This window comes from Mobula hypostoma, chromosome 10 (assembly GCF_963921235.1).
Source record: "Mobula hypostoma chromosome 10, sMobHyp1.1, whole genome shotgun sequence".
Taxonomy (NCBI): domain Eukaryota; kingdom Metazoa; phylum Chordata; class Chondrichthyes; order Myliobatiformes; family Myliobatidae; genus Mobula; species Mobula hypostoma.
Window position 1 is genome coordinate 89,439,937 of NC_086106.1, and position 26,328 is coordinate 89,466,264.

General features: G+C 41.8%; 1 protein-coding gene across 1 annotated transcript in view; it reads left to right on the plus strand.

Moving 5' to 3' along the window:
• The window catches only part of tex11 (testis expressed 11), a 163,264-nt gene that overhangs the window by 7,600 nt on the left and 129,336 nt on the right, over positions 1–26,328 (plus strand). The window contains exons 2-4 of the mRNA XM_063059816.1: positions 14,353–14,474; positions 20,785–20,869; positions 21,775–21,854. Coding sequence (XP_062915886.1) covers positions 14,353–14,474; positions 20,785–20,869; positions 21,775–21,854 — 287 coding nt within the window. The remainder of the gene's footprint in view (positions 1–14,352; positions 14,475–20,784; positions 20,870–21,774; positions 21,855–26,328) is intronic.

The window sequence follows — 26,328 nt, forward strand, 5'->3', positions numbered from 1 at the left end:
ATAGTGTCCCAAATAAACAAAGGGAATTCTGGCTATTTTCTCAATTAGCTTTTGTTAGAAACATAGAAAACCTACAGCACAATACAGGCCCTTCGGCCCACAAAGCTGTGCTGAACGTGTCCTTACCTTAAAAATTTCCTAGGGTTACCCATAGCCCTCTATTTTTCTAAGCTCCATGTACCTATCCAGGAGTCTCTTAAAAGACCCTTTCATATCCGCCTCCATCACCTTTGCTGGAAGCCCTTTAAGTGTTCTTTAAGAGTTGTCCCAAATAAGTGGCTGCCTCAATTATCTGGAATGCTTTATATTTCTGTGCAACATCTTGGTAATCTTGTATTGAAAGTGTTATGTAAGTGAAAGTTGCTTTTCATGGATCTGAAGTTACAAAATAAATGGTTATAATGAACTGTGTTAAGAGTTGTGGAAAGCTGCATCATGTTTAATCTGTATAGATGGAAAGATTTCCAGTACAGTTTATGTAACAGATTTAGATTTGACTTCTCCATCACTGATTTAGCAAAAGTTTAGAACAAAATAATCAGCATGTTCCACCTGTTTCTAGACCATTGTGTATACTTTAGAATATCTGGAGGAATAAATGCTCTGTTCCATATAAAGCAGCTTTATTAAAACACTCTTGGACATGCTTTTGGTGTTGTTCTTAGAGTTTGAGCGCTGGCAAGGGCATAGTTGAGCCTAATGAAAACTCCATTAATAAAGGTTTGATACCCCAATGATGTTAGTTCTTTTGCGTTACACATGAAAAATGCTTACTTGATTTGTCTGCAATAACTCAGGATACCCCCAGATTTGTAAAAATGTATGTGCGAATAGAGAATAAGATAGAAAGTAGAACTGAAATTAAAGCTGGAGGATAATTTCTCCCAAATGAAGCTGGTACAACCTGAGATATTTGAATTTATGGAAAAACTTGTGTATGTTGAAATTAAATTCTTGGATCAACTCCTTTCTAAGGAAGATTATATATGCAGTAAATAAGAGCAGAGAATTCAGGGGGCAATGTATGGATTAGAAAATACCTATAAAGATAATAGTAAATCTAATGTGGTTTTAGTCATATGCTGCTTTATAAGGAATGGTAAATTCTACTACATAATGAAATAACACTATTACGCCATTAAATAATTTCTGAGAAGATTCTTCTTCATGTGCCTTGCGCATTACACGCTTGGGCGATCATGGCTCTCCACATCGAATGATCCTTCATAGCGTCAGTGATATCTCGCATACTTAGTTCTGTTAGTTCTTTCACAGTGTCTATATATTTTCCTCTTTGCCTTCCTCTACCGCGTTTCCTAGGCATACGGCCTTGTAATGTAAGGCATTCTATTTCTCCCTTTCTGATGACATGGCCCAGGAATTTACGTTTCCTCTCATTTAATGTTCTCATTAAAGATCTTTTTGTATGGGCACGTTGGAGTACTGTCTCATTAGTTACCCTATCTCTATATGATATTTTTAGCATTCTTCTAAGAAACCACATTTCTGTTGCTTCTAAGTTTCTTTGGAGTTCTGGTGTTATAGTCCATGTTTTGGAAGCATACAGCAAGATTGACCAGATGTAACATTTTTAGTAGCCTAAGTCTTGTTGTCATAGAAATGTGTCTGTTGGTAAAAATGGGTTTCATTTTTTGTAAGTTGGTTTTGGCAATGGCAATTCTCCTTTTTATTTTTACTTTACTTCTAGCATCTTGTGATATAAAACTACCAAGGTAATTAAAGCTGGTCCTATGTTCAATCTCTTGGTTACCGATGTACATTTGGCAGTTGGGAGTATCCTGCTGTTTTGATATTACCATACATTTCATTTTTTTACAGTTGATGGTTAGACCAAAATCTGCACTTATTTGTACTACTTTGTCTAGAAGGATTTGTAGGTCTTCTGCAGCACTTGCTATTAGGGTGGTATCGTCTGCATATCTTATATTGTTGATGTTAACACCCCCAATTTTTATTCCATTTAGGTCTTCTATTTCTCTGAGAATCATTTCACTCTGGATATTAAACAATTCCGGTGAGGCAACGCATCCCTGTCTAACTCCTCTTTGAATTTTAGTCCAACTGCTTATATTATCATCAATTTTTACCACACCGTTTGATTCCAATATAAGTTTTGAAGCAGTTGTTGGTCCCTTACGTCTATGTTTAATTTAGTGAGAATTTGAAATAATTTTTCATGTTGCACTTTGTCGAATGCTTTAGTGAAATAAAACATAAAAAGACATCATTTTGATACTCAATTGCCCTTTCTGAAAGCATTTGTGGTATGAAAATTGCGTTCCTAGTTCCTGTATCCTCAATAAACCCATATTGCAGTTTACAAGTTTCTGGCCTTAACTTGTTTTTAATTCAACTCAGAACAATTCTCAACAAAATCTTTATTATGTGACTCATAAGACTGATTGTTCTATAATTTTCACAGTCAATTGTTCCAGGAGTTTTTGGCAGAGTTATAAATACTGATTTCAAGAGATCGTCAGGCAACACAGCAGACTCATATATGCCATTAAACAGTTCAAAAAGAATATCTATGCCCAGATCTTCTGGGGCTTGTATCATTTCCACTGAAATTTCATCAGGTCCAGTGGCTTTACCATGTTTCATGCTTTTCATTGCTTTAGTTATTTCTTCTTTGGTAATAGGTTGGCCAGAATTAGGGTGTTTAATATCTGGGGGTTCCCCTCTGTTATCTTCAAAAAGCTGCTCTATATACTGAATCCACCTCTCACATACTTTTTCTGGATCTGTTAGTATGGATCCGTCTTCTGATCTTATGCATCCTGTAGAGGAGGTTTTTTTTAATTCCAGTAATTTCCTTAATTTTCTTGTGCATTTCTTTGCTGTTTTTAATATGGCCTTCTACTTCATTGCATTTTTGATTCAGCCATTCTTCCTTTGCAATATTGCACAATTGTCTGGTCCGTCTGTCTTGCTCTGTATTGCACTTCATTATTCTTCACTAACCTTCTTTGTTCCATCAGATCTAAAATTTCTTGGGTTGTCCACCCCTTGTTGGTGTGTTGGATTTCTTGTACTGGGATTATCTCCTCTGCTGATTGCTGTATAGCATATTGAAGTCTGTTCTTCTACAACTGTTTTGAATTGTTGCTTAAGTATGCTATCATTTTTAAGTTCTCCCAACATATACTTCTTTCTCTTTTTTCCATGTTTCAGTTTCTTTAATTTTGTTTTAATGGTAGCTATTACTGGATGGTGATCTGAACCACAGTCTGCTCCTGGGTAGGCTTTAGAATTTGTGATATTATTTCTAAAGTGTTCATCGATGGTAATGAAATCTATTTGATTCCTTGTTCTATCTCCAGGGCTAATCCAAGTACAGAATCTATGTGGATGGTTTTTATACCAAGTACTGGTGATCACTTGGTTGTTTCTGATACACCAATCAGTAAACCTTTCTCCATTTTCATTTTTCTCCTCTGATCCAAAAGGTCCTATGATGTTATCAACCCTTTCCTGTCCAACTTTTGGAGTTAAGATCTCCCATGACTAGTTTTATATCCTGGGATTTACATTGCTCATAAGCACTGTCGAGATCTTCATAAAACTTGTTGATATCTTCTTCATCCACATCATTTGTTGGTGCATAGGCTTGGATTATGCTAATGTTAAAAGGGTTACCCCTTAATTTAACTAAAAGTAGCCGGTCGGATATTGCCCAATATCCCATAAGATATTTTGATACTTGTTTGTTTAAGATAATTCCAACTCCATACATATGCTGTTGACCTCCAGAATACATTACCAGAGAACTATTCTTAGTGAATTTGCCACTGTTGGTCCATCTAATTTCTGACTAAGATATCAACTTCCAACCTTTTCATTTTATTTAATGTGTTGTCCAACTTTCCTTTCTGGTAAAGTGTACGGATGTTCCATGTTGTTACCCTCAGCGTTTCCCTATTGCTTACAGTCTTTGGATGACGGTCTGGTGTCACCTGCAGCCCATGACTACCCCTACCGAGTGAGGTGTTGTTCTGTTGATTAGAATCAACCCCGTTCACGCTGTTGCCTGGTTTCCTTCTTTTGTTTCTTTCCATGATTGACAAGGCAGAAATTACAACAGTGGTTTGCTGTTGCCTTCTGTTGCCGCAGTGCTCATCTATCTAGAGTATTCGACCTCTACTGGTGTTCCCAATTGGGAATCATACACTAGACATCGTCCAACCTTTGCTGTTGTTGTACAAAGACAATCCTCCAACAAAGCTTGGAATCCATTTCCCTGCTGCCGAAGACGTCAGTGATTTTAGGTGACACCACCACCATTGGTCTGGTTATTTTTCTGGCACCAAACACTCGCCATAGACAGAGCTCCTTCAACAATACAGGGAGCACCCGGACCTAAGTCCTATGTGAAGGCGGAGTTGTCTTGGGTGATAGAAGCTGTATAATCGCTGTTGGCATTTCCTGATATTTAGTCAGGATCCAACCACCCCATACACCCCCTGAGAAGATTAGTGACCATAAAACATATGAGCAGAATTTATGTACTAAAATCATAGAAGCACAGAAATAGGTGCTTTGGCCCATTTAGTCCATGCCAAACTATTAATCTGTCTAGTCCTATCAAAGTACACTCAGACCATAGCCTTCCATACCCCTTCCATCCATGTACCTGTTCAAATTTCTCTTAAATATTGCAATAGAGCCTGTATCCACCACTGCTGCTGGTAGCTCATTTCACACTTTGTGAACAAGTACCCCTTAAATATTTCCCCTTTCACCCTTAACCTATGACTTCTAGTTCTAGTCTCACCCAACCTCAGCAGTAAAAGGCTGCTTGCATTTATCCTATCTATGCCCTTCATAATTTTGTATACCTCTATCAAATCTCCCATCATTCTCTTACGCCCTTCGTAATTTTGTATACCTCTATCAAATCTCCCATCATTCTCTTACGCTCCAGGGAATAAAGTCCTCACCTATTCAACCTTTCCCTATAGCTCATGTCCTCAAGTCCTGGCAACCTTGTAATTTTTTTCTGTGCTCCTTCAATCTTACTGATACCTTTCCTTTTCTTAGTTGACCAGAACTGCACACAATACTCCAAATTAGGTCTTGTCAGTGTCTTATACAACTTCATCATAACATCCCAATTCTTGTACTCCGTACTTTAATTTATGAAGGCCAATGTGCCAGTAGCTTTCTTTTTGACCCTATTTACCTCTGACATAATGGATTATGGATCCGTGTTCCCAGATCCTTCTGTTTGACCACACTCCTCAGTGCCTACCATTCAGTGTGTAAGTCCTGCTCTGGTTTGTCCTCCCAAGGTGCAATACCTTGCACATGTCTGTATTAAGTTTCATCTTCCATTTTTCAGCCAACTTTTCCAGCTGGTTCAGATCCTGCTCTAAGCTTTGATAGCATTCCACGCTGTCCACTACGCCCCAGTCTTGGTGTCATCTGCAAATTTGCTGATCCAGTTTACCACATTATCATCCAGATCGTTGGTGTAGATGACAAGCAATGGATGCAGCACCGATTACTGCATGACACTATTATTCACACACCTCCAGAGAGGCAACCATCTACTACCACTCTCTGTCTTCTCCCGTGAAACCAATATCTAATCCAATTTACTACCTCATCCTGAATGTCAAGCGACTGAACCTTCTTGACCAGCTTCCCTTGTGGGACCTTGTCAAAATGTCCATGTTGACAACAACCACTGCCTTATCTTCATCCACTTTCTTGGTAACCTCCTTGAAAAGCAAGAAGATTGGTTAGACCACACACAAAGCCATTCTGACTATCCTTAATCAGTCCATGTCGATCCAAATACTTGTATATCTGGTCCCTTGGAATATCTGCCACGGGAATTCACCTTGGTCAAACTGACAGCGGTCTACAGACGTGGAGTGTGCTCTGAACATACTGTATGCCAACATCAGTGAACTTGAGACCAGGTATCCGGAGGCTTTGCTCATTACAGCCGGGGACTTTAACCAGGCCAACCTCAGAAAGGCGCTGCCAAAGTTATACCAACATATCTCCTGCCCCACTAGAGGCCTGAATATACTTGACCACTGCTACACAGCAGTCAAGGATGCCTACCGTTCCGTCCCATGACCTCACTTCGGAAAATCGGACCATCAGGCCGTACTCCTCCTCCCGGCTTACAAACAGAAACTGAAGCGGGAGGTCACGGTGTCAAAAGTAGTGTCGCCTTGGACAGAGGAAACGGATGTGGTCCTCCGTGACTGCTTTGAATCGGTGGACTGGTTAATATTCAAGGACTCGGCAGCTAACCTTGATGAGTATGCCTCAGCTGTCACGGACTTTATTTGGAAATGCATTGAGGACTGTGTGTCTCGCAAGACGATCCGGGTATTCCCTAACCGGAAACCTTGGATGAATTATGAGGTCAAGTCCCTTTTAAAGGCTAGAGCTGCGGCTTTTAGGTCCGGGGATACCAGTCGCTACACGGAATCCAGGCGTGAACTCTGGAAAGCCATTAAGGGCACCAAGAGGCAATATCGAGCCAAGTTGGAAGCCCAGGCTAACCAAAGGGATGCCAGTAGACTATGGCAGGGTCTAAATGAGATCACTGGGCGCAAAGAAAAGGCTGGGAATATCAATAACTGTGGCACTTCTCTTCCTGACGAACTTAATGTATTCTACGCAAGATTCGAACAGAAGAGGAGCATCCCGCTCCCTCCGGATGAACCGGACCTGGTGGCATCGAGATTCATCGTCACCGAGAAGGACGTTAGAAGGGTCTTCCTGAAGATAAATCCAAGGAAGGCGATGGGCCCAGATGGTGTCCCAGGATGGGTTCTCTGGGCCTGTGCAAGCGAGCTAGCTGGAGTGTTTGATGACATCTTCAACTGCTCCTTGCTTCAGTCTAAGATCCCCTCGTGTTTTAAGAAGGCAACGATAATCCCAGTGCTGAAGAAGAGCAAGGTGGCATGCCTGAATGACTATCGACCTGTGGCTCTGACGTCAATTGCTGTGAACAGCAAGGTGGCATGCCTGAATGACTATTGACCTGTGGCTGTGACATCAATTGCTGTGAAGTGCTTCGAGAGATTGGTTATGGCACACATCAACCACAGCCTACCGGTCAACCTCGACGCTTTGCAATTCGCCTACCGGAGCAACAGGTCAACGGCAGATGCCATCTCTCTGGCCCTACATTCCTCCTTAGAACACCTGGAGAATAAAGACGCATACGTAAGCCGCCATTGATTTCGGCGGCTCCAACACCTCAGGACATATTCAAAACCCGGACTCCAGCAACGACCATGGACACATTCGAAGTGATTACGCAACCACCAACTGCAACTCCAGCCTTGAACACCAGGCCGGGTCTTTATGTGCTGCTGTTCTGACTCCCATCTCCCCTTCCCCCACCACCACTCCGCAGCCCCGTCTTCCTCAGATCCCACCGTCAGCTCCTGGGCCCTCAGAGGCTCCATCTTCCTCTCACCCCAGCCCTCCCCTCTCCATTGACACACCCAGCCTCCCCCCTCCCCCCTCTGATCCCAGCTCTCATCCGTGCTGGGTTTTTACCATCCCCTCCGACCTTCAACTGTCGGAGGCAGAACGCTCTGTCCTCAGTAAGGGCCTCACCTTTGTCCCCCTTCGCCCACACCTCAGCGAGTTCCGTGTTCGCCATGATGCGGAACTTTTCTTCCGCCGTCTCCGTCTCCGAGCCTACTTCTTCGGCAAGGACTCTTCCACCCCCACCGATGACCCCTTCTCCCGTCTTCAACCCTCCTCTTCTTCATGGACACCCCGCTCTGGTCTTCTGCCTGCTCTGGATCTCTTTATTGCCAACTGCCGACGGGACATCAACCGTCTCGACTTCACCGCACCTTGTCCCCATTCCAACCTCACTCCTTCGGAACGCTGTGCTCTCCACTCCCTCCGCACTAATCCTAACATTATTATTAAACCCGCTGATAAAGGGGGTGCTGTTGTAGTCTGGCGTACTGACCTCTACCTTGCCGAGGCACAGCGACAACTCGCGGATACCTCCTCTTATTTACCCCTCGATCGTGACCCCACTAAGGAGCACCAGGCCATTGTCTCCCACACTATCAACGACTTTATCCGCTCAGGGGATCTCCCATCCACTGCTACCAACCTTATAGTTCCCACACCCCGCACTTCCCGTTTCTACCTCCTACCCAAGATCCACAAACCTGCCTGTCCTGGCCGACCTATTGTCTCAGCTTGCTCCTGCCCCACCGAACTCGTTTCTGCATACCTCGACACTGTTTTATCACCCCTTGTTCAATCCCTTCCGACCTACGTTCGTGACACTTCTCACGCTCTTAAACTTTTCGATGATTTCAAGTTCCCTGGCCCCCACCGCTTTATTTTCACCATGGATGTCCAGTCCCTATATACTTCCATCCCCCATCAGGAAGGTCTCAAAGCTCTACGCTTCTTTTTGGATTCCAGACCTAATCAGTTCCCCTCTACCACCACTCTGCTCCGTCTAGCAGAATTAGTCCTTACTCTTAATAATTTCTCCTTTTGCTCCTCCCATTTCCTCCAAACTAAAGGTGTAGCTATGAGCACCCGTATGGGTCCTAGCTATGCCTGCCTTTTTGTTGGGTTTGTGGAACAATCTATGTTCCGTGCCTATTCTGGTATCTGTCCCCCACTTTTCCTTCGCTACATCGACGACTGCATTGGCGCTGCTTCCTGCACGCATGCAGAACTCGTTGACTTTATTAACTTTGCCTCCAACTTTCACCCTGCCCTCAAGTTTACCTGGTCCATTTCCGACACCTCCCTCCCCTTTCTAGATCTTTCTGTCTCTGTCTCTGGAGACAGCTTATCCACTGATGTCTACTATAAGCCTACTGACTCTCACAGCTATCTGGACTATTCCTCTTCTCACCCTGTCTCTTGCAAAAACGCCATCCCCTTCTCGCAATTCCTCCGTCTCCGCCGCATCTGCTCTCAGGATGAGGCTTTTCATTCTTGGACGAGGGAGATGTCTTCATTTTTTAAAGAAAGGGGCTTCCCTTCCTCCACTATCAACTCTGCTCTTAAACGCATCTCCCCCATTTCACGTACATCTGCTCTCACTCCATCCTCCCACCACCCCACTAGGAATAGGGTTCCCCTGGTCCTCACCTACCACCCCACCAGCCTCCAGGTCCAACATATTATTCTCCGTAACTTCCGCCACCTCCAACGGGATCCCACCACTAAGCATATCTTTCCCTCCCCCCCTCTCTCTGCATTCCGCAGGGATCGCTCCCTACACAACTCCCTTGTCCATTCGTCCCCCCCATCCCTCCCCACTGATCTCCCTCCTGGCACTTATCCGTGTAAGCGGAACAAGTGCTACACATGCCCTTACACTTCCTCCCTTACCACCATTCAGGGCCCCAAACAGTCCTTCCAGGTGAGGCATCACTTCACCTGTGAGTCGACTGGGGTGATATACTGCGTCCGGTGCTCCCGATGTGGCCTTTTATATATTGGTGAGACCCGACGCAGACTGGGAGACCGCTTTGCTGAACATCTACGCTCTGTCCGCCAGAGAAAGCAGGATCTCCCAGTGGCCACACATTTTAATTCCACATCCCATTCCCATTCTGACATGTCTATCCACGGCCTCCTCTACTGTAAAGATGAAGCCACACTCAGGTTGGAGGAACAACACCTTATATTCCGTCTGGGTAGCCTCCAACCTGATGGCATGAACATTGACTTCTCTAACTTCCGCTAGGCCCCACCTCCCCCTCGTACCCCATCTGTTACTCATTTTTATGCACACATTCTTTCTCTCACGCTCCTTTTTCTCCCTCTGTCCCTCTGAATATACCTCTTGCCCATCCTCTGGGTTACCCCCCCGCCCACCGTCTTTCTTCCCGGACCTCCTGTCCCATGATCCTCTCGTATCCCCTTTTGCCTATCACCTGTCCAGCTCTCGGCTCTATCCCTCCCCCTCCTGTCTTCTCCTATCATTTTGCATCTCCCCCTCCCCCTCCAGCTTTCAAATCCCTTACTCACTCTTCCTTCAGTTAGTCCTGACGAAGGGTCTCGGCCTGAAACGTCGACTGCGCCTCTTCCTATAGATGCTGCTTGGCCTGCTGCGTTCACCAGCAACTTTGATGTGTGTTGCTTGAATTTCCAGCATCTGCAGAATTCCTGTTGTTTACGCATACGTAAGGCTCCTTTTCATTGACTACAGCTCTGCCTTTAATACCATCATTCCAAATAAACTGATTCCTAAGCTCTGGAACCTGGGCCTTAGCACTCAGAGCTGCAGCTGGATCTTCAACTTCCTCACAGACAGGACCCAGGCTGTAAAAATAGGGGACAAGCTCTCCTCTACAATCACTCTGAGCACTGGTGCCCCACAAGGCTGTGTACTCAGCCCCTTGCTGTACTCACTGTACACCCATGATTGTGTAGCCAAGTTTCCATCAAACTCAATATATAAGTTTGCTGATGACACAATTGTAGGCCGTATCTTGGGTAATGATGAGTTTGAGTACAGAGAGGAAATTAAGGACCTGGTGGCATGGTGCGAAGACAATAACTTATCCCTCAACGTCAGCAAGACGAAGGAATTGGTTGTTGACTTCAGAAGGAGTAGCGGACCACATAACCCCTCGGCCTCCGATGACTCGCACGGGACCATTCCTCGGGTGGTCGACCAGAGCGCCTCCGAGTGCGACCTTCCTCCATCTTCTCCGCCCGAAAAACCCGTCAAACCACACTGTCCCCAGCCATATGAGACAGAATATCATCCACAAAAAGAATAACATGGACACTCATTGGTTCGTTCCTTCCCTTATCAATAATATAACCCAAACAAGCAGGGAGAGAGAGAGAAAACTCCTTACATCGCAGTTATTATTACAGAAAAGCCATTTTATATAACATACAAAGAAGCCATTTTAGACACCTCAGCAACCAGTGTAACTAAGACCCAGTTACACACACATAAAATAGCACATAGAAGAGGCTTGCTTTCTATTCCTTTGTTTAAGGCAAGCGATGCAGATAATGATTGGGAAGGTGTGCTCTGCCCATGCTTTTAATTAAGTATGTTTGTTGAATATTCAGCTTTGTAGTTTCTGTAACTTGGGGAACATGAATATTTGGTTGCATTTTTACTGCTTATAAATAAATGATTAATATACTTATTCACAGTTAGTGTTTTCTGTCTTACCTCACCAGACCCACAAATCCAATTCAACGTAACAACCTCTCCTGTTGCTAAGGGTATTTTAAATATCTGCAAGGGCCCTGGGAATTTCTGCACTTGCCTCCCATAGGGTCTGAGGGAATACCTTTGTCAGGCCCTGGGGATTTATCTACCCTGATTTGCCTCAGGGTAGCAACCACCTCCTCCTCTGTAATCTGTACAGGATACGTGAAGTTGATGCCACTTTGCTTCACTTCTTTAGACTCTGTATCCATCTCCTGAGAGAATACATTCAAAGAATGCATTTAAGATCTCCACCATCTGTTTCGGCTCCACAGATGGATTACCATTCTGGTCTTCCAGAGGACCAATTTTGTCCTTTGCAACACTTTTGCTCTTAACATATCTGAAGAATCCCTTTGGATTCTCCTTCACCTTGTCTGCTAGAGCAATATCATGCCTTCTTTTAGCCTTTCTGATTTCTTTCTTAAGTGTTCTCTTGCATTTTTTGTACTCCATAAGCACCTCATTTGACAAACTCTATCCCATCTAGTTTTTTTTAACAGTATGGGATTCCCAGCCATTATATGGAAAATTAAAATCACCTACTATAGCACCATTATCTTTCTTGCAAGTCTGTGATCTCTTTACAGATCTGTTCCTCTAAATCCCTAGGACTGTTGGGTGGTCTGTCATATAGCAACATTAATGTGGTCATGCCTTTCTTATTTCTCACTTCCACCCATAACGCCTCACTAATTGTGTTCTCTAATCTGTCCTGACGAAGCACTACCATGACATTTTCTCTGACTAGTTATGCCACCTCTCCTCCTTTAATCCCTCCCGCTATGTCATGTCTAAAACCCTGGAATACTGAGCTGCCAGTCCTGTCCGTCTTGCAACCAAGTCTCACTAATGGCTACAGCGATATAATTCTAGGTGTTGATCCATACCCTGAGTTCACCCGCCTTTCCTACGATACTTCTTGCATTGAAATATATGCAGCTCAGGGAAAGAGTTGCACAATGCTGAACCTTTTGATTCCTGACTTTATCTGAGGTCTTACCAACATCTGCCTCCACAACCTCTTTATTAACTATTCTGGCACTCTCGTTCCCATCTCCCTGCAACTCCAGTTTAAACCCCACCCTGCAGCATTAACAAACCTTCCTGCGAGGATATTAGTCCCCCTCCATTTGAGGTGCAAACCATCCCTTCTTTACAGGTCCCACCTTCCCTGGAAGAGAGCCTAATGATTGAAAAATCTTATGCACTCCTTCCTACACCAATTCTTTAGCCATGTGCTATGCTATATAATCTTCCTATTTCTGGCCTCACTAGTATGTGGCATGGATAACAATCTTGAGATCTTGCCCTTTAACTTAGCACCTAACTCCCTATGCAGAACCTCATCACTCGTCCTACCCGTGTCATTGGTACCTACATGGACTATGACCTCTGGCAGTTCACCCTCCCACTTAATAATGCTGAGGACTTGATTCGCGATGTGCTGGCCCCGGGCGGCAACACACCATCCAGGAATCTCGTTCTCGCCCCCAGAACCTCCTGTCTGTTACCCTAACTAACGAATCCCCTATTACTACAGTATGTCTCTTCTCCCCCTTTGCCCTTAGAGTCACAGAGCCAGATATTTCCTAGGATGGAGGATTCCAAAGATCAGAATCAGAATCAAGTTTAATATCGCTGGCATATGTCATGAAATTTATTGTGCGGCAGCAGTACATTGCAATGCATAACAATAAAAACTGTAAATTACAATAAGTATATATATTAATAAAGTTAAATTAAATAAGTAGTGCAAAGAGAGAGTTAAAAAGTAGTGAGGTAGTGTTCAGGTTGAATATCCATTCAGAAATCTGGTGGCAGAGGGGAAGAAGCTATTCCTGAATCGTTGAGTGTGTGCCTTTAGGCTCCTGTACCTCCTCCCTGATGGTAGCAATGACAAGAGGGTATGTCCTGGATGCTGGGGATGCTAATGCTCATGATGAAGCTGAGTAAATTTACAACTTACTATAGCTTATTTTGATCCTGTGCACTACTTCCCTGCTTCCCCACCCCCATATCAGACAGTGATACAACCAGTTAGAATGCTCTCCACAATACATCTGTAGAAATTTGTGAGTGTCTTTGGGGATATACCAAATCTCCTCAAACTCTTAACGAAATATAGCCGCTGTCATGCCTTCTTTGTAATTGCATCGATATGTTGGGCCCAGGATAGATCCTCAGAGATGTTGACACCCATGAACTTGAAGTTGCACACCCTTTCTACTTTTGATCCCTCAATGAAGACTGGTGTGCGTTCCCTCATCTTATCCTTTCTGAAGGGCACAGTCAATTACTTGGACTTACTGATGTTGACTGCAAGGTTGTTGTTGCGACACCACTCAACCAGCAGATTTATCTCACTCCTCTACACCACTTCGTCACCATCTGAAATTCTGCCAACAATAGTTGTGTCTCCAGTAAATTCAGATGACATTTGAGCTGTGCCTAGCCACACAGTCTTGGGTGTAAGACAGAGTTGAGCAGTGGGCCTTGAGATGTGCCACAGTTGATTATAAGGTGGCGATATTATTTCCGATCCGCAGATATTGGTCTTCCGTTGAGAATGTCAAGGATCCAGTTGCAGAGGAAGGTGCAGTGGCCCAGGTTTCAAGCTTTTTGATCAGAACTGTGGGAATGATTCTGTTAAACGATTTGCCACTTTCTGCAGTAAGTAGTACCAACATACCTCTATTTTCTATGATCTTTCCAGGTATTCTGCCACAGGCTCTTCATTAGATAGTTGAGGGTTTAATCTGCTTCTTGAAAATTTAATACAAAAAGTTGACACCACAACGCTGTATGAAGTGGATTTTACTTTGAAGGTGCCATCATTTGGATGAGATTTTAAAATTAATTTACACTGGCTGGTTTAAGTTGACATAAAATATTCAAAAGCTCTATTTTGGAAAATTGTAGGTGAATCCTGGTAAATATTTATCCCTCAATCAGTATCATACATAATAAATTAATGGTCATCATTACATTGTCATTTTGGAAGCTTACAGCACTGTCACATACAATGAGTATATTTTAGAAATATATTATTGGTTGGAAGATACTGACATGTCTTGGGGAAAGGGACATTATAACTGAAAAAAAGCTTTTGTTTTTTTTTAAAGGATTTGCTGAAGAGCTTTTGAGAAATCAGTTAGTTGGAAGTATAGAGGATGCGATTGACACACTGTTTGATAAAGTTGCAGTTTTGGATGAAATAGAGAAGAACAAAATCACGGATGCACAGGTTTGTAAAAGCACTTGATACCTTTGCCCGGAAGTTTTATTTGTTTTTCTTTCAGACATGATTTAGATCAAACATTTATCCTGACTGTTCTTGGAAAAATAAGTGCCAGTTACGTAATTTATAATTAGACACTATGTAAGTAGTACTACATTTTAGATACAGGGAAACCAACTGTCCATACAAATGAGATAAGCGCCCTTTAAAATAAAACTTGGAAGGAACAGATCAAACCAATTGTAGGCTGTTTACAATTATGAAACATTTGTATGTTATGAATTGGGCATATAACATAATGGGTTTGGCCTTCATCAATGAAATAAAATAATATGAATGATGATGAAATTAGGGAGGGGTATATTGGTATTCTAGATATTATATGGATGAGGTGTTGGCCTTATTGAAAAATGTTAAGGTGGCATGATGATATCTACCCTAGGATACTGAGTGAAACAAGGGAAGAAATTGCTCAGGCCTTGACAGACATCTTTGTATCCTCATTAGCCAAGGGCAATCTGCCATGAGGCCAGAGAATAGCTAATATTCCTTTGTTCAAGAAGAATAACAGGGACAAACTAGGAAATTATAGGCATGTGAATCTTCCAAAATGGCAGTGAAGAACAAATTTGAGGCTCTACAAAACATCACTATTATAGAAGAGCAATGGGAAAACTGCAGAGACAGCATAACACAAGCAGCACAAGAGGTGATTCCCAAACAGAAAAAAGCTAAAAAGAAATGGATGACAGAAGAAATTCTGAATCTTATGGAACAAAGAAGAAAATGTAAGGAAAACGAAAAAACCTATGTATCCTTGCATGCACAGATAACAACCAGGTGCAAGGAAGCAAAAGAAAAGTGGCTTAAGGACAAATGTGAGTTAATAGAACAATTGCAGAAAACAAACAACAGCAAATGTATGCACGACGAGATAAAGAGGTCACAAATTGGAAGAAAAGTGGGGCAACAACAGGATGTATAAAAGCAAAAGAGGGCTCTACAGTTATGGAAAAAGGAAAAATAATGCAAAGATGGTCAGAATACATCAAAGACCCATACGATGACAAAGACCGAGAGGACAACCTTGATGTTGGCAACAACAACAAGGGCCCAGCAATACTGAAAGAAGTGGAACATGCTATGAAGAAAATGCGAAAGGGGAAATCATCAGGACCAGATAACATTCTGGTTGAACTGTATGAAGCGCTAGAAGATTTTGGAGTAGAGAAATTAACAATCTTGTTGAATAGAATATACAACAGTGGCAAAGTACCAGAAGATCTTTTAAAGACAGTATTCATTGCACTGCCAAAGAAACCAGGTGCAACAGAGTGTGGACAACACAGAACAATTAGTTTAATGAGCCACCTCACAAAAATTCTACTTAGAATCATCATGCTCAGAATAAGGGACAAAATTGAACTAGAGATTAGTGAAGAACATTGCGGCTTTGTCAAAGGCAAGGGAACATCAAACGCCACTTATATTCTCAGGAATATTATCGAAAGGTCAATAGAAGTAAAAGACCTGTACTTCTGTTTCATTGACTGCACAAAAGCCTTTGAGACTGAAACACCAAGTCATCATGAAAATGCTTAAAGATATTAATATCGACAGAAAAGATCTAAGAATAATCAGGAATCTCTACTGGCAACAAAGTACAACCATATGGATAGACAACGAGATTGGTGAATATCAGCCAATAAAGTGAGGAGTCAGATAGGGTTGTGTTCTATCACCAGACCTGTTCTCCCTGTACAGTGAAAACATCATGAGAACCATACAAGACCTACCTGGAATAAGTACAGGAGGATACAATACTTAGTGTATTGTATCAACCTCGACTATGTGGATGATATAGTACTGATAGCAAACAGTGAAGTAAATTTGCAGAAACTAGTATCTACCATCAACACAGAGAGCGAAAGACTTGGCAATAACCTTAAACAAAAAGAAAACTGAAGTAATGGTAATATCAAAGAAACCTGATATCCCAAACTGTAGGATCGTATTGGGAAATTAAATCCTGAAGCAAGTTCACAACTTCAAGTACCTTGGATCATGGGTAACATCTGATGGCAAATGCGAAACAGACATAAAAGCAACAATAGCAATGGCAAGAACAGCATTTACAGAAATGAGAAACATCCTAACGAATAAGAAAATAGCAATTGACATCCGCCTTAGCACTCTCAGCTGCTACATTCTTCCTATATTTGATGTATGGCTGCGAGTCATGGACCATTACAAATGCAATGGAAAAAAGAATCAATGCAGCAGAGATGTAGTTCCTCTGAAGAATGCTATGCATATCATATACGGACAGGATAACCAACGAAGAAGTTCTACAGAGAACAAAAACAAAACGTACATTACTTAAAAAAATCGGGAAACAGCAATCAAAGTTCTTTGGACACATCATGCGAAGAGAGACATTAGAACATTTAGTTACAACTGGAAAGCTGGAAGGAAAAAGAAGCAGAGGCAGACAAAGAATGAAAATGACAGATGGAATAACATCATGGTTAGAAACGGGAGGCAACAACTACAATTCGGAGGGTCAGGGACCGTGATGGATGGAGAGACATGTTTGCCCATGCTGAACGGCAAGGCACCTGAATGAATGATGAACCAACCTTTAGTAGGGAAATTACGGGAGAAGATTCTTAGGGACAAGATTTTTTTGCATTTGGAAAAAGTACAGACTTCTGAGTGATAGTCAACATGGCTTTGTGCAAGGGAGGTCTTGTCTTGCAAATTTGATTGTTTTTCCAGAAAGTGATGAAAGATGATTGATGAGGATAGGGCAGTGGGTGCTGTCCATATGGACTTGAGTAGATCATTTGACAAGATCCTTCATGGTAGGCTGGTCCAGATTAATTTACATTGGATCCATAGTGCATTAGCAAATTGGATCCAAAATTTCCTAGATCCTATAAAACAAAGGGTAGTAATTGAAGCAACACACATAAAAGTTGCTGGTGAACGCAGCAGGCCAGGCAGCATCTATAGGAAGAGGTACAGTTGACGTTTTGGGCCGAGACCCTTCATCAGGACTAACTGAAAGAAGAGCTAGTAAGAGATTTGAAAGTGGGAGGGGGAGGGGGAGATCTGAAATGATAGGAGAAGACAGGAGGGGGAGGGATGGAGCCAAGAACTGGACAGTTGATTGGCAAAAGGGATATGAGAGGATCATGGGAGAGGAGGCCTAGGGAGAAAGAAAAGGAGGAGGGGGGGAAACCCAGAGGATGGGCAAGGGGTATAGTGAGGGGGACAGAGGGAGAAAAAGGAGAGAGAGAAAAAGAATGTGTGTATATAAATAAATAACGGATGGGGTACAAGGGGGAGGTGGGGCATTAGCGGAAGTTTGAGAAGTCAATGTTCATGCCATCAGGTTGGAGGCTACCCAGACGGAATATAAGGTGTTGTTCCTCCAACCTGAGTGTGGCTTCATCTTGACAGTGGAGGAGGCCGTGGACAGACATATCAGAATGGGAATGGGACGTGGAATTAAAATGTGTGGCCACTGGGAGACAGAGCATAAGTGTTCAGCGAAACGATCTCCCAGTCTGCGTCGAGTCTCGCAAATATACAGAAGGCCACATCGGGAGCACTGGATGCAGTATATCACCCCAGCTGACTCACAGGTGAAGTGGCGCCTCACCTGGAAGGACTGTCTGGGGCCCTGAATGGTGGTGAGGGAGAAAGTGTAAGGGCATCTGTAGCACTTGTTCTGCTTACAAGGATAAGTGCCAGGAGGGAGATTGGTGGGGAGGGATGGGGGTACGAATGGACAAGGGAGTCGCATAGGGAGCGATCCCTGTGGTAAGCAGAGAGAGGGGGGGAGGGAAAGATTGCTTAGTGGGGTGATCCTGTCGGAGGTGGCGGAAGTTACGGAGAATTATATGTTGGACCCGGAGGCTGGTGGGGTGGTAGGTTGAAGTTTTTTTTCTTGACCCGTGAACAGTAGTGTTCTGCAAGGATCAGTGCAAGGACTTTGCTGTTTGTAATATAAATTATTTGGGTGAATATGTAGGTGGTCTGATGAGTAAATTTACAGATGACATGAACATTTGTGGAGTTGTGGATAGCAAGGATGATTGGCAAGGATATAGATCATTTGAAAATTTGGGAGGGAAAATGGAAGGTGTAGCTTAATTTAGACAAGTGTGAAGTAATGCATTTTGAGAAGTCATTTGCAAGAGGAACGTATTCAGTAAATGGCAAGATTATTTTGAGCATTGTTGAACAGTGAGTGATGTTGGTGTGTAAATCCAAATGAGCCAACACAAAGTGACAACATTGTGTTTAGGATGGTAAGGCGTGTGTATGGCATGCTTACCTATGGTTGCAACATTAAGTATAAAAATTGGCAAATCGTGTTGCAGCCACATAAAACTTTCATTCAGTTACATTTGGAATATTTACAATTCTGGTTGCCACAGTACAGGGAGGAAGTTGAGTCTTTGTGGAGAATATCGAGAAGCTGTAAAAAGTTGGACAAACATGGATTATTTTGTCTGGAGTGTTGGTGGCTGAGAGCAATTATAAACGTATGTAAAATTACGATGGGAATAAATAAGGTGGATAGTCTTTTTCCCAGAGTGGAAGTATCAAATTATCTTAGTGCATAGATATAAAGCGAGAGAAGGGAAGTTTAATAGAATTTTGCAGAGTTATTTTTAACATAGGTGGTAGGTGCTTGGAACACACTGTTGGGGCGGTATTACGATAGCAACATATTAGAGGCAACGGATGGGCGCATGAACAGGCAGGGAATAGGGGGAACCATGTGCATGCAGATAGGTTTAGTTTAGACAGGTGACATAGTGAGCCAAAGTGGCTGTTACCAAAAGACCATATGATATAGGAGCAGATTTAGGCCATTGGGCCCATTGAGTCTGCTCCGGCATTTCATCATGGCTGATCCATTTTTCCCTCCAGTCCTAGTCCCCTGCCTTCCCCCCATATCCTTCATGCCCTTACCAATCAAGAATCTATCAAACTCTGCCTTAAATATACATAAAGACTTGGCCCCCATAGCTGTCTTTTGCAAATAATTCCACAGATTCACCACTCTCTGGCTAAAGAAATTCTTCTTCATCTCTGTTCTAAAAGGATGTCCCTTATTCTGAGGCTGTGTCCTCTGGTCTTAGTCTCTCCCACCATAGGAAACATCCTCTCCATATCCACTCTATCAAGGCCTTGACCGTTCTATAGGTTTCAGTGAGGTCACCCCTCATTCTTCTGAATTCTAGTGAATACAGGCCCAGAGCCACCAAATGCCTTTCACACGACAAACCATTCAATCCTGGAATCATTTTCATGATTTCATTTCCTTTGAACCCTCCCCTGCTCAGCATGGTTTCAGTTAATGTGCTGTTGGGTGGCAAGGTAGAGGTACGTCTCAACCAAAGGAGTTCTGAGGCTCTCCTTTCCTCTGCTAACCTGCAGGTCACCCTTGGGCAAGGTGTATCACCTGTTTAGCCCCCAGATCAGGGTTATGTGAAGCCCTGAGATCAGGTGGTGGATGGTTGTATGAGCGCCTAGTGTATATCACAAGTCCTGGTTATGTGATCTCCAAAGAGTATTGATGATGTTTTGGATCACCAGTCTTGTAAAATGCTGCCCAGAAGAAGGGAATGGCAAACCACTTCTGTGGAAAAATTTGCCAGGAACAATCATGGTCATGGAAAGACCATGATTGCCCCTGTCATATGCTTGGCACATAATGAACGAAAAAATTATGCTGTACTATTTAATGTAAGTAGTATTTTGTCCATGTACTGATGTTTTTTGCAAAATTCTTTGACAATAAATATTATAATATTGCTTATGTTGCAGAACATCAGAGTACCTGGTCTATTATAATTATCAGTTAAATTTTCTGAGTGAATACTGAATCTCACCTATCTTTTTGACCCCCTACCATCAGACAAGAGGTACTATAGCATTAATACAAGGACTGTTGGGATGGGAAACATCTTCTTGCCCCAGGACTAAGACTACTGAACTCCCTGCCATCACCTAGGTCTCATTGCGTGTGAAGCCCCAGTAGTGTTACCATGTTCACTTTTTAACTTGTGTCATAAATGCACCTTAATATTTGTTAATTATCTTGTGATAGTATTACTTTATGTGTTGTGTGTAAATTATATGTACTGTGTTGTGCACCTTGATCCAGAGGAATGTTGTTTTGTTTGGTGGTATAATGTGTACGGTTGAATGACAATAAACTTGAACTTGAATAGTAAATAATCAAGATGCAAGTTCACATAGAAAAGTCATAAAATATTTTGTTCTTTTAATAAAGATGGAAGAGTATGCTATTAATCTGTGGAACTGGGCAGTAACTAAAAGACTGGAATCTTCAATTAATGATGAACAGAGAACAAAATGTGAGTATTTGATTCCATGTATATTTATTTCTCTTTATTTTTCTTTTACTATTGGTTTAGTGCGACCTATCACTAGCTGGCCTGCTCTCACTTATGCTAGTTCCTTTTTATGGAAATAATTTTGCTATTTTCATTGTTGTAAGCCTCAGTGCTTCTGGTTACCAATATCAGGCTTACTTATCTACAGTTCACTACTTTCTCTATTTTTGGATATTGATATTTGACTTTCCACCTTAAAATGTACTGAAGGAAGACTGCTCATTTTGAGTAGATTTTCTTGCTACTGCAATTTAAGATCAAAGTGGGATGAGGTGGCTAAGCCATGCTCAGTGGTAACTACCCCTCTTGTGAATTCCACTTGTGATTTACTGCTGATTGAAATACTAAGTCATGGGCTGGACTTGATGCTTGTTCAGACACTTTTTATTTACCAGCTAAAATTCAGTTTTCGTGTAGATGTTTTGCCCTTTTCCTCCTCCTATGCTTCTATCTCACCAAAGATTCTGCTCCCTGATGTCAGTGAATCTGATTTTGGTGCAAATGTATGAATCATAGCTTATATGTATATAACTTGGTCTAGTTTTGCTGAGCAATTTTACACTCAAATTATTTATGTCAAGTACATTGGAATGTTCAGTTATTTTGGTAAATGTAGGCATGGAGCTTTGACCCTAGAATAATTTTTCTTTAATCTAAAATTGGAGTTCAAATAATTGTGGAATTTATTGTTTTTGTCCATTATACCTGATGTTATGATACGGGGTACAGACCTCTTAAGTTGCAGCATAAATACAATGTTAGTGCAGTTTTCTTGAAGCTTGAAAATGGAGAAGAATACTGAAAGATCAGGCAGATATTTAGTGCATGATGACTAACTATATGTCTGTGTACCTTTTATTTTTCAGTGCGTCATGTGGCCTGCAAGCTTGCCTATTTGAGTGATTGTGCTGATCCCACTGCAGTATCACTGCAAAGACAAATACTGGTGAGTTTTAAATATATTTAATAGATTGTTAGATATTTTTATAAATAGAATATGCTTGATTATATAGTAACTTCAGATTGATCATTTATTTTTCTATCTTATGTGGGCATTATGACTGCTGTTAATTATAGAATTCAAAATAATTGTTTAATAAGCAATTTGAACTTTATCCAGGTAATGTGAAAGGCCAGATGAATGCAAGTAAATATTTATCATTTACCTCATGCAAATTTACTTCATTAAAATAAATTGGTTTAGCATTGCAATGGTTTATTGGTTCAATTTAATATTAGAGAATGTGTACAGTATACAATTGAAATTGATGTCACTCTCCATGTCATAGGTTGTTATGAATCAACATAAGTAAGCATTTATCAAAAAAAAGCTTTTCTTGCCATCGTCCTGGCTTCTGTCAAATGGCTGACCCCTTATCATCAGACAAAGACAAGTCCTACACACATCATTTACCAGTGGAACTGTCAACTTTTAGTTCCATTAGTTTTCTTAATACCTTATTTCTTAATGCTCCTTAGTTACCTTTTATTTTTGATATGTTTTTCAGTTATGAAGACATACTAATTATTCATTTAACATCTCTGTTCTTTCATTATTTCTACAAAATGGATAATCATTTAGTTTTTTTGCTATTTTAGATATATTTAGAAACTCTTATAATAGATTTAATGTCCCTTTTATTGTACTTTTTCTCTTTAAATCAATTATTTTAGTGATCCTTTACTGGTTTCTAAAAAATCTGCCAATCTGCAGGTCCCCAGCTGTTTTTTGCAACTTCATAAAAATACATTTTTTACCATCTTTCTATGGTTAGCTATGAATGAATCATATTCTCCATGAAGTTTTTTATTTCTTGATGGAATGCAGAGGCATTCCAAGATTTGCAAACATTCTATTTGTAATTTTTTGCAATCATTCAACTGACTCTTTAGGTATGTGCCCTTGACTTTTTCTGTAACCAGTGTTCCTAGTATATTTAATCCTTTGGTGCTCAGGATAGTGAGTTGTTTCCAATGCTTTCAGGATGTAATTGCACAAAATTTATGCATTGTATTTATGCAGTTTATTTTGCTCTTAACCTTGTTCTGCTGTTACAGAGTGTTGAAACTTAAACTAGATTTATAGGAATTACTGAGGTGCTCCAGGACACATTATAGTTACTCACTCTGATCCTATTAAAGTAATAGTAAAGCTCAGTGTGCACAGCTTGCTTGTAACAACACATTACTACCTGGTTTTGGCATCTGTCCACATGCTTTTGGTCTGGTCAGTCAAATTTCTGTTTGAAAGATTTGAAGTATTCCATGGATGCTGATGGAGAGAGAGCCAATAGAGGGAGTATTTACCCAGCTGTTGAAAACGGGCACCCTACATTTAAAAAGTCACATTAGTGAGAGGCATGAGTGATCATCATTCAGCTACTGGTATTGTGCTACCATTATTAATTCATCTACCACTATGTACATGGTAATATTAAATCTGTAATCCCTATGGTCACCCCTATAGCTGTTTTCTTTGTGACATTCATTATAGTTTCTGTTAAGATGCCTTAATATTAGCAGGCAGAGAGATAGTAGTTATAGTTAATAGAACCTATCAATAACACAAGTAGCGACCTTCAACCATTTTCAATTTATCCTTTGAAAGTTTCCAGTTCTCCTTAGATGATATAATAAGCAGCAATTGAAATCATAAATGCAGTTGTGTGACAGGGTCACTAACTATTTGGATGAGAGCTGTGCTATGTTAACACTTTGAAATTACAGACCACAGATGTTTGAAGTGATGGGTTCCAGTAGAAACAACTGTTCCTTGAAAGTAATCAGAGAATTTACATAAGCCACTGGAAGTAGACTCCTCTGGTTTAAATATAAGTACAGTAGGGGAAATTTGATCTGTATCTGTATCTGTATAGAGAGGCAGAAGTTGGCATTTGCTCCTTACTGTATGTAAGATGGATCTTCATTGGTTGTAACAGAATGTTAGTTCTAAATGTGCATTATGTGTTATGAAGGGCAAAGGTTTTATGAAAAGAATGGAAAATGGGTTAAGCATGTGAGTAGAAGATCAGAATCAATGATGTGTGCCCCTGAGAATCAGGTTTATTATCGCAGACATATGCTGTGAAATGTGTTGTCTTGTGGCAGCAGAACAGTGCAAGATATAAAAATTACTATAAATTACAAAAAAATACATATTGCAAAAGATAAAATGCAAAATAGTGTACATAGACTATTCAGAAATCTAACTGGCAGATGAGAAGAAGCTGTTTCTAAAACATTGAGTGTGAGGCTTCAGTTGATGATGAGCCATGAAAAAATGAGATTATTGCAAAACTTGAAAGAAAGCAAAGAAGATGGAGGAGCTGGGCATGGGAAGGGTGCAAAAAGGGGTGGTGGAGATCGATCTATAGAAAGTACCAATGATCTTCAAAGCCAGTGACAGCTGGCTTGAAACGTTTCAAGGAAGTCTCAAACATACAAAATATTCACGAGGCTGGTACCTCAGTGAGAGAAAATTTACCATAGGAGCTTATTGAAGAAGGTGGCTTTCTTCTAGTCAAGTTAATCTGGATGTGGATACAACTGTGGGCTTCAAGATCACCTTACTTTTCTCATTAGAGCTAACGTTAAGGATGACTGTGAGCTTAAGCTATTCTCAATCTACCACTCAGAACCCAAGGTTCTAATGAAATATTCAATTACCAATCTTCCAGTAGTGTGGTAGTCTAACAAAAGAGTCTGAATGACAATTTTTCTTGTCTTTTGTGAAGGCTATTCTGTGAGTAGAAACTTGGTCAACAGAGATTTGTTCATCATCAACAATGCCCCTAAATATTATATTCCAAGTAAAGCTATGGAACCTGGGCCTCTGTACCACCCTCTACAACTGGATCCTTGGCTTCCAAACTGGAACACTACAATCTGTGTGGATTGGAAATAACATCTCCACCTCGTTGACGATCAACATGTGCACCACAGGGATGTGTGCATAGCCCACTGCTCTACTGTTTATACATCCGTGACTGGATAGCTAGGCATAGTTCAAATGCCATGTATAAATTTGCTGGTGATACAACCATTGTTGGTAGAATCGCACATGGCGGCGAAAGTGTATAGGAGTGAGTTATACTAGCTAGTTGAATGGTGTCATAGCAACAACCTTGCACTCAATGTTAGCCAGAGTCCCCTCTACTTCCTAAGAAAATTGAGGTCCTTTGGAGTATGCAGGTCTCTCTTTCCCATGTTCTACCAGTCTGTTATCGCCAGTACAATCTTTTATGTGGTGGTGTGCTGGGGCAATGTCATCAACACGGGTGATGCCATCAGGCTCAATCAACTGATTAGAAAGGCTGGCTCTGTTATAGGAGTCAAACACATTGGAGGCTGTGGTAGAACAAAGGACCCAATGGAAAATCCTGGCAATTCTGGACAATGTTTCTCACCCTCTGCAAGCCACCTTGACTGAAAAGAGGAGCACTTTTAGTAATAGACTAAGGTAACTGCGCTGCTCCAAAAAGAGCCATATGAGGTCATTCTTACCCTCAGCCATTAGGCTGTATAATGAGCCAACCTATAGCCAGGGAAGTGATGACCTCCTCCTGTTAGACTGTTAGAGGTAACTTATGTTTTATTCTTTCTTTCTTCGCTTCTAATATTTGTATACCTGTGCACTTGTTGGTTGGTTGGTTGTTCGTCCATCGGTGACGTCGATGAGGACCTCGACACCATTATGATGGTGTCAAGACTAGCGCGTGATTTGGATTTAAGTGAGGGAGAGTTGCGCAGCGTCAGGCTCACTCTCTCTTCCCAATTCCCATCTGGATCCAGTGGCAAGACAGAGTCTAGACGGCTGGAGATGGGACTAGGCGCAGTGGATGACCAGGACGTCTTCTGTGTCTTGTCCAGCTCTACACGTTCCACGACGCTTGCAGAGACCGCCTTCTTGACCGTTGGACCTTCCATAGGTCTTGTCCGCTCAGTCCGCCGGAGTCTGTGTTCACATGCTGGGATAGACAACTTCCTATCTCACCGAGGGTTTGAGACCCATCGGCTACTCTCACCTGGTTTAGCTGGTTTGTCGAAGCTGTTGTCCGGGGTGTGGCCGCTGTCGCATGCAAACAGCTACGGGGAGCCACAGGTGAGAGCTGAGTGCCAGGTGGGGACCAAAGGTGGACTAACCGCCCTGAAAAGGACGCAACATGTTCCCCCACCAGAGGTGCTACCCCTCCCTGACACCCCATACACCCCATGTGCACTTGTAATGCTACCGTGACATAGTAATTTCCTTTTTGATCAATAAAATATCTATCAACCCATCTAGCAAGACCAGAGAGCTGATTGTAGACTTCAGAAAGGGTAAGACAAGGGAGCACCAAACAACCCTCATAGAGGGATCAGAAATGAAGAGGGTGAGCAATTTCAAGCTCCTAGGAGTCAATATCTCTGAGAAACTAACC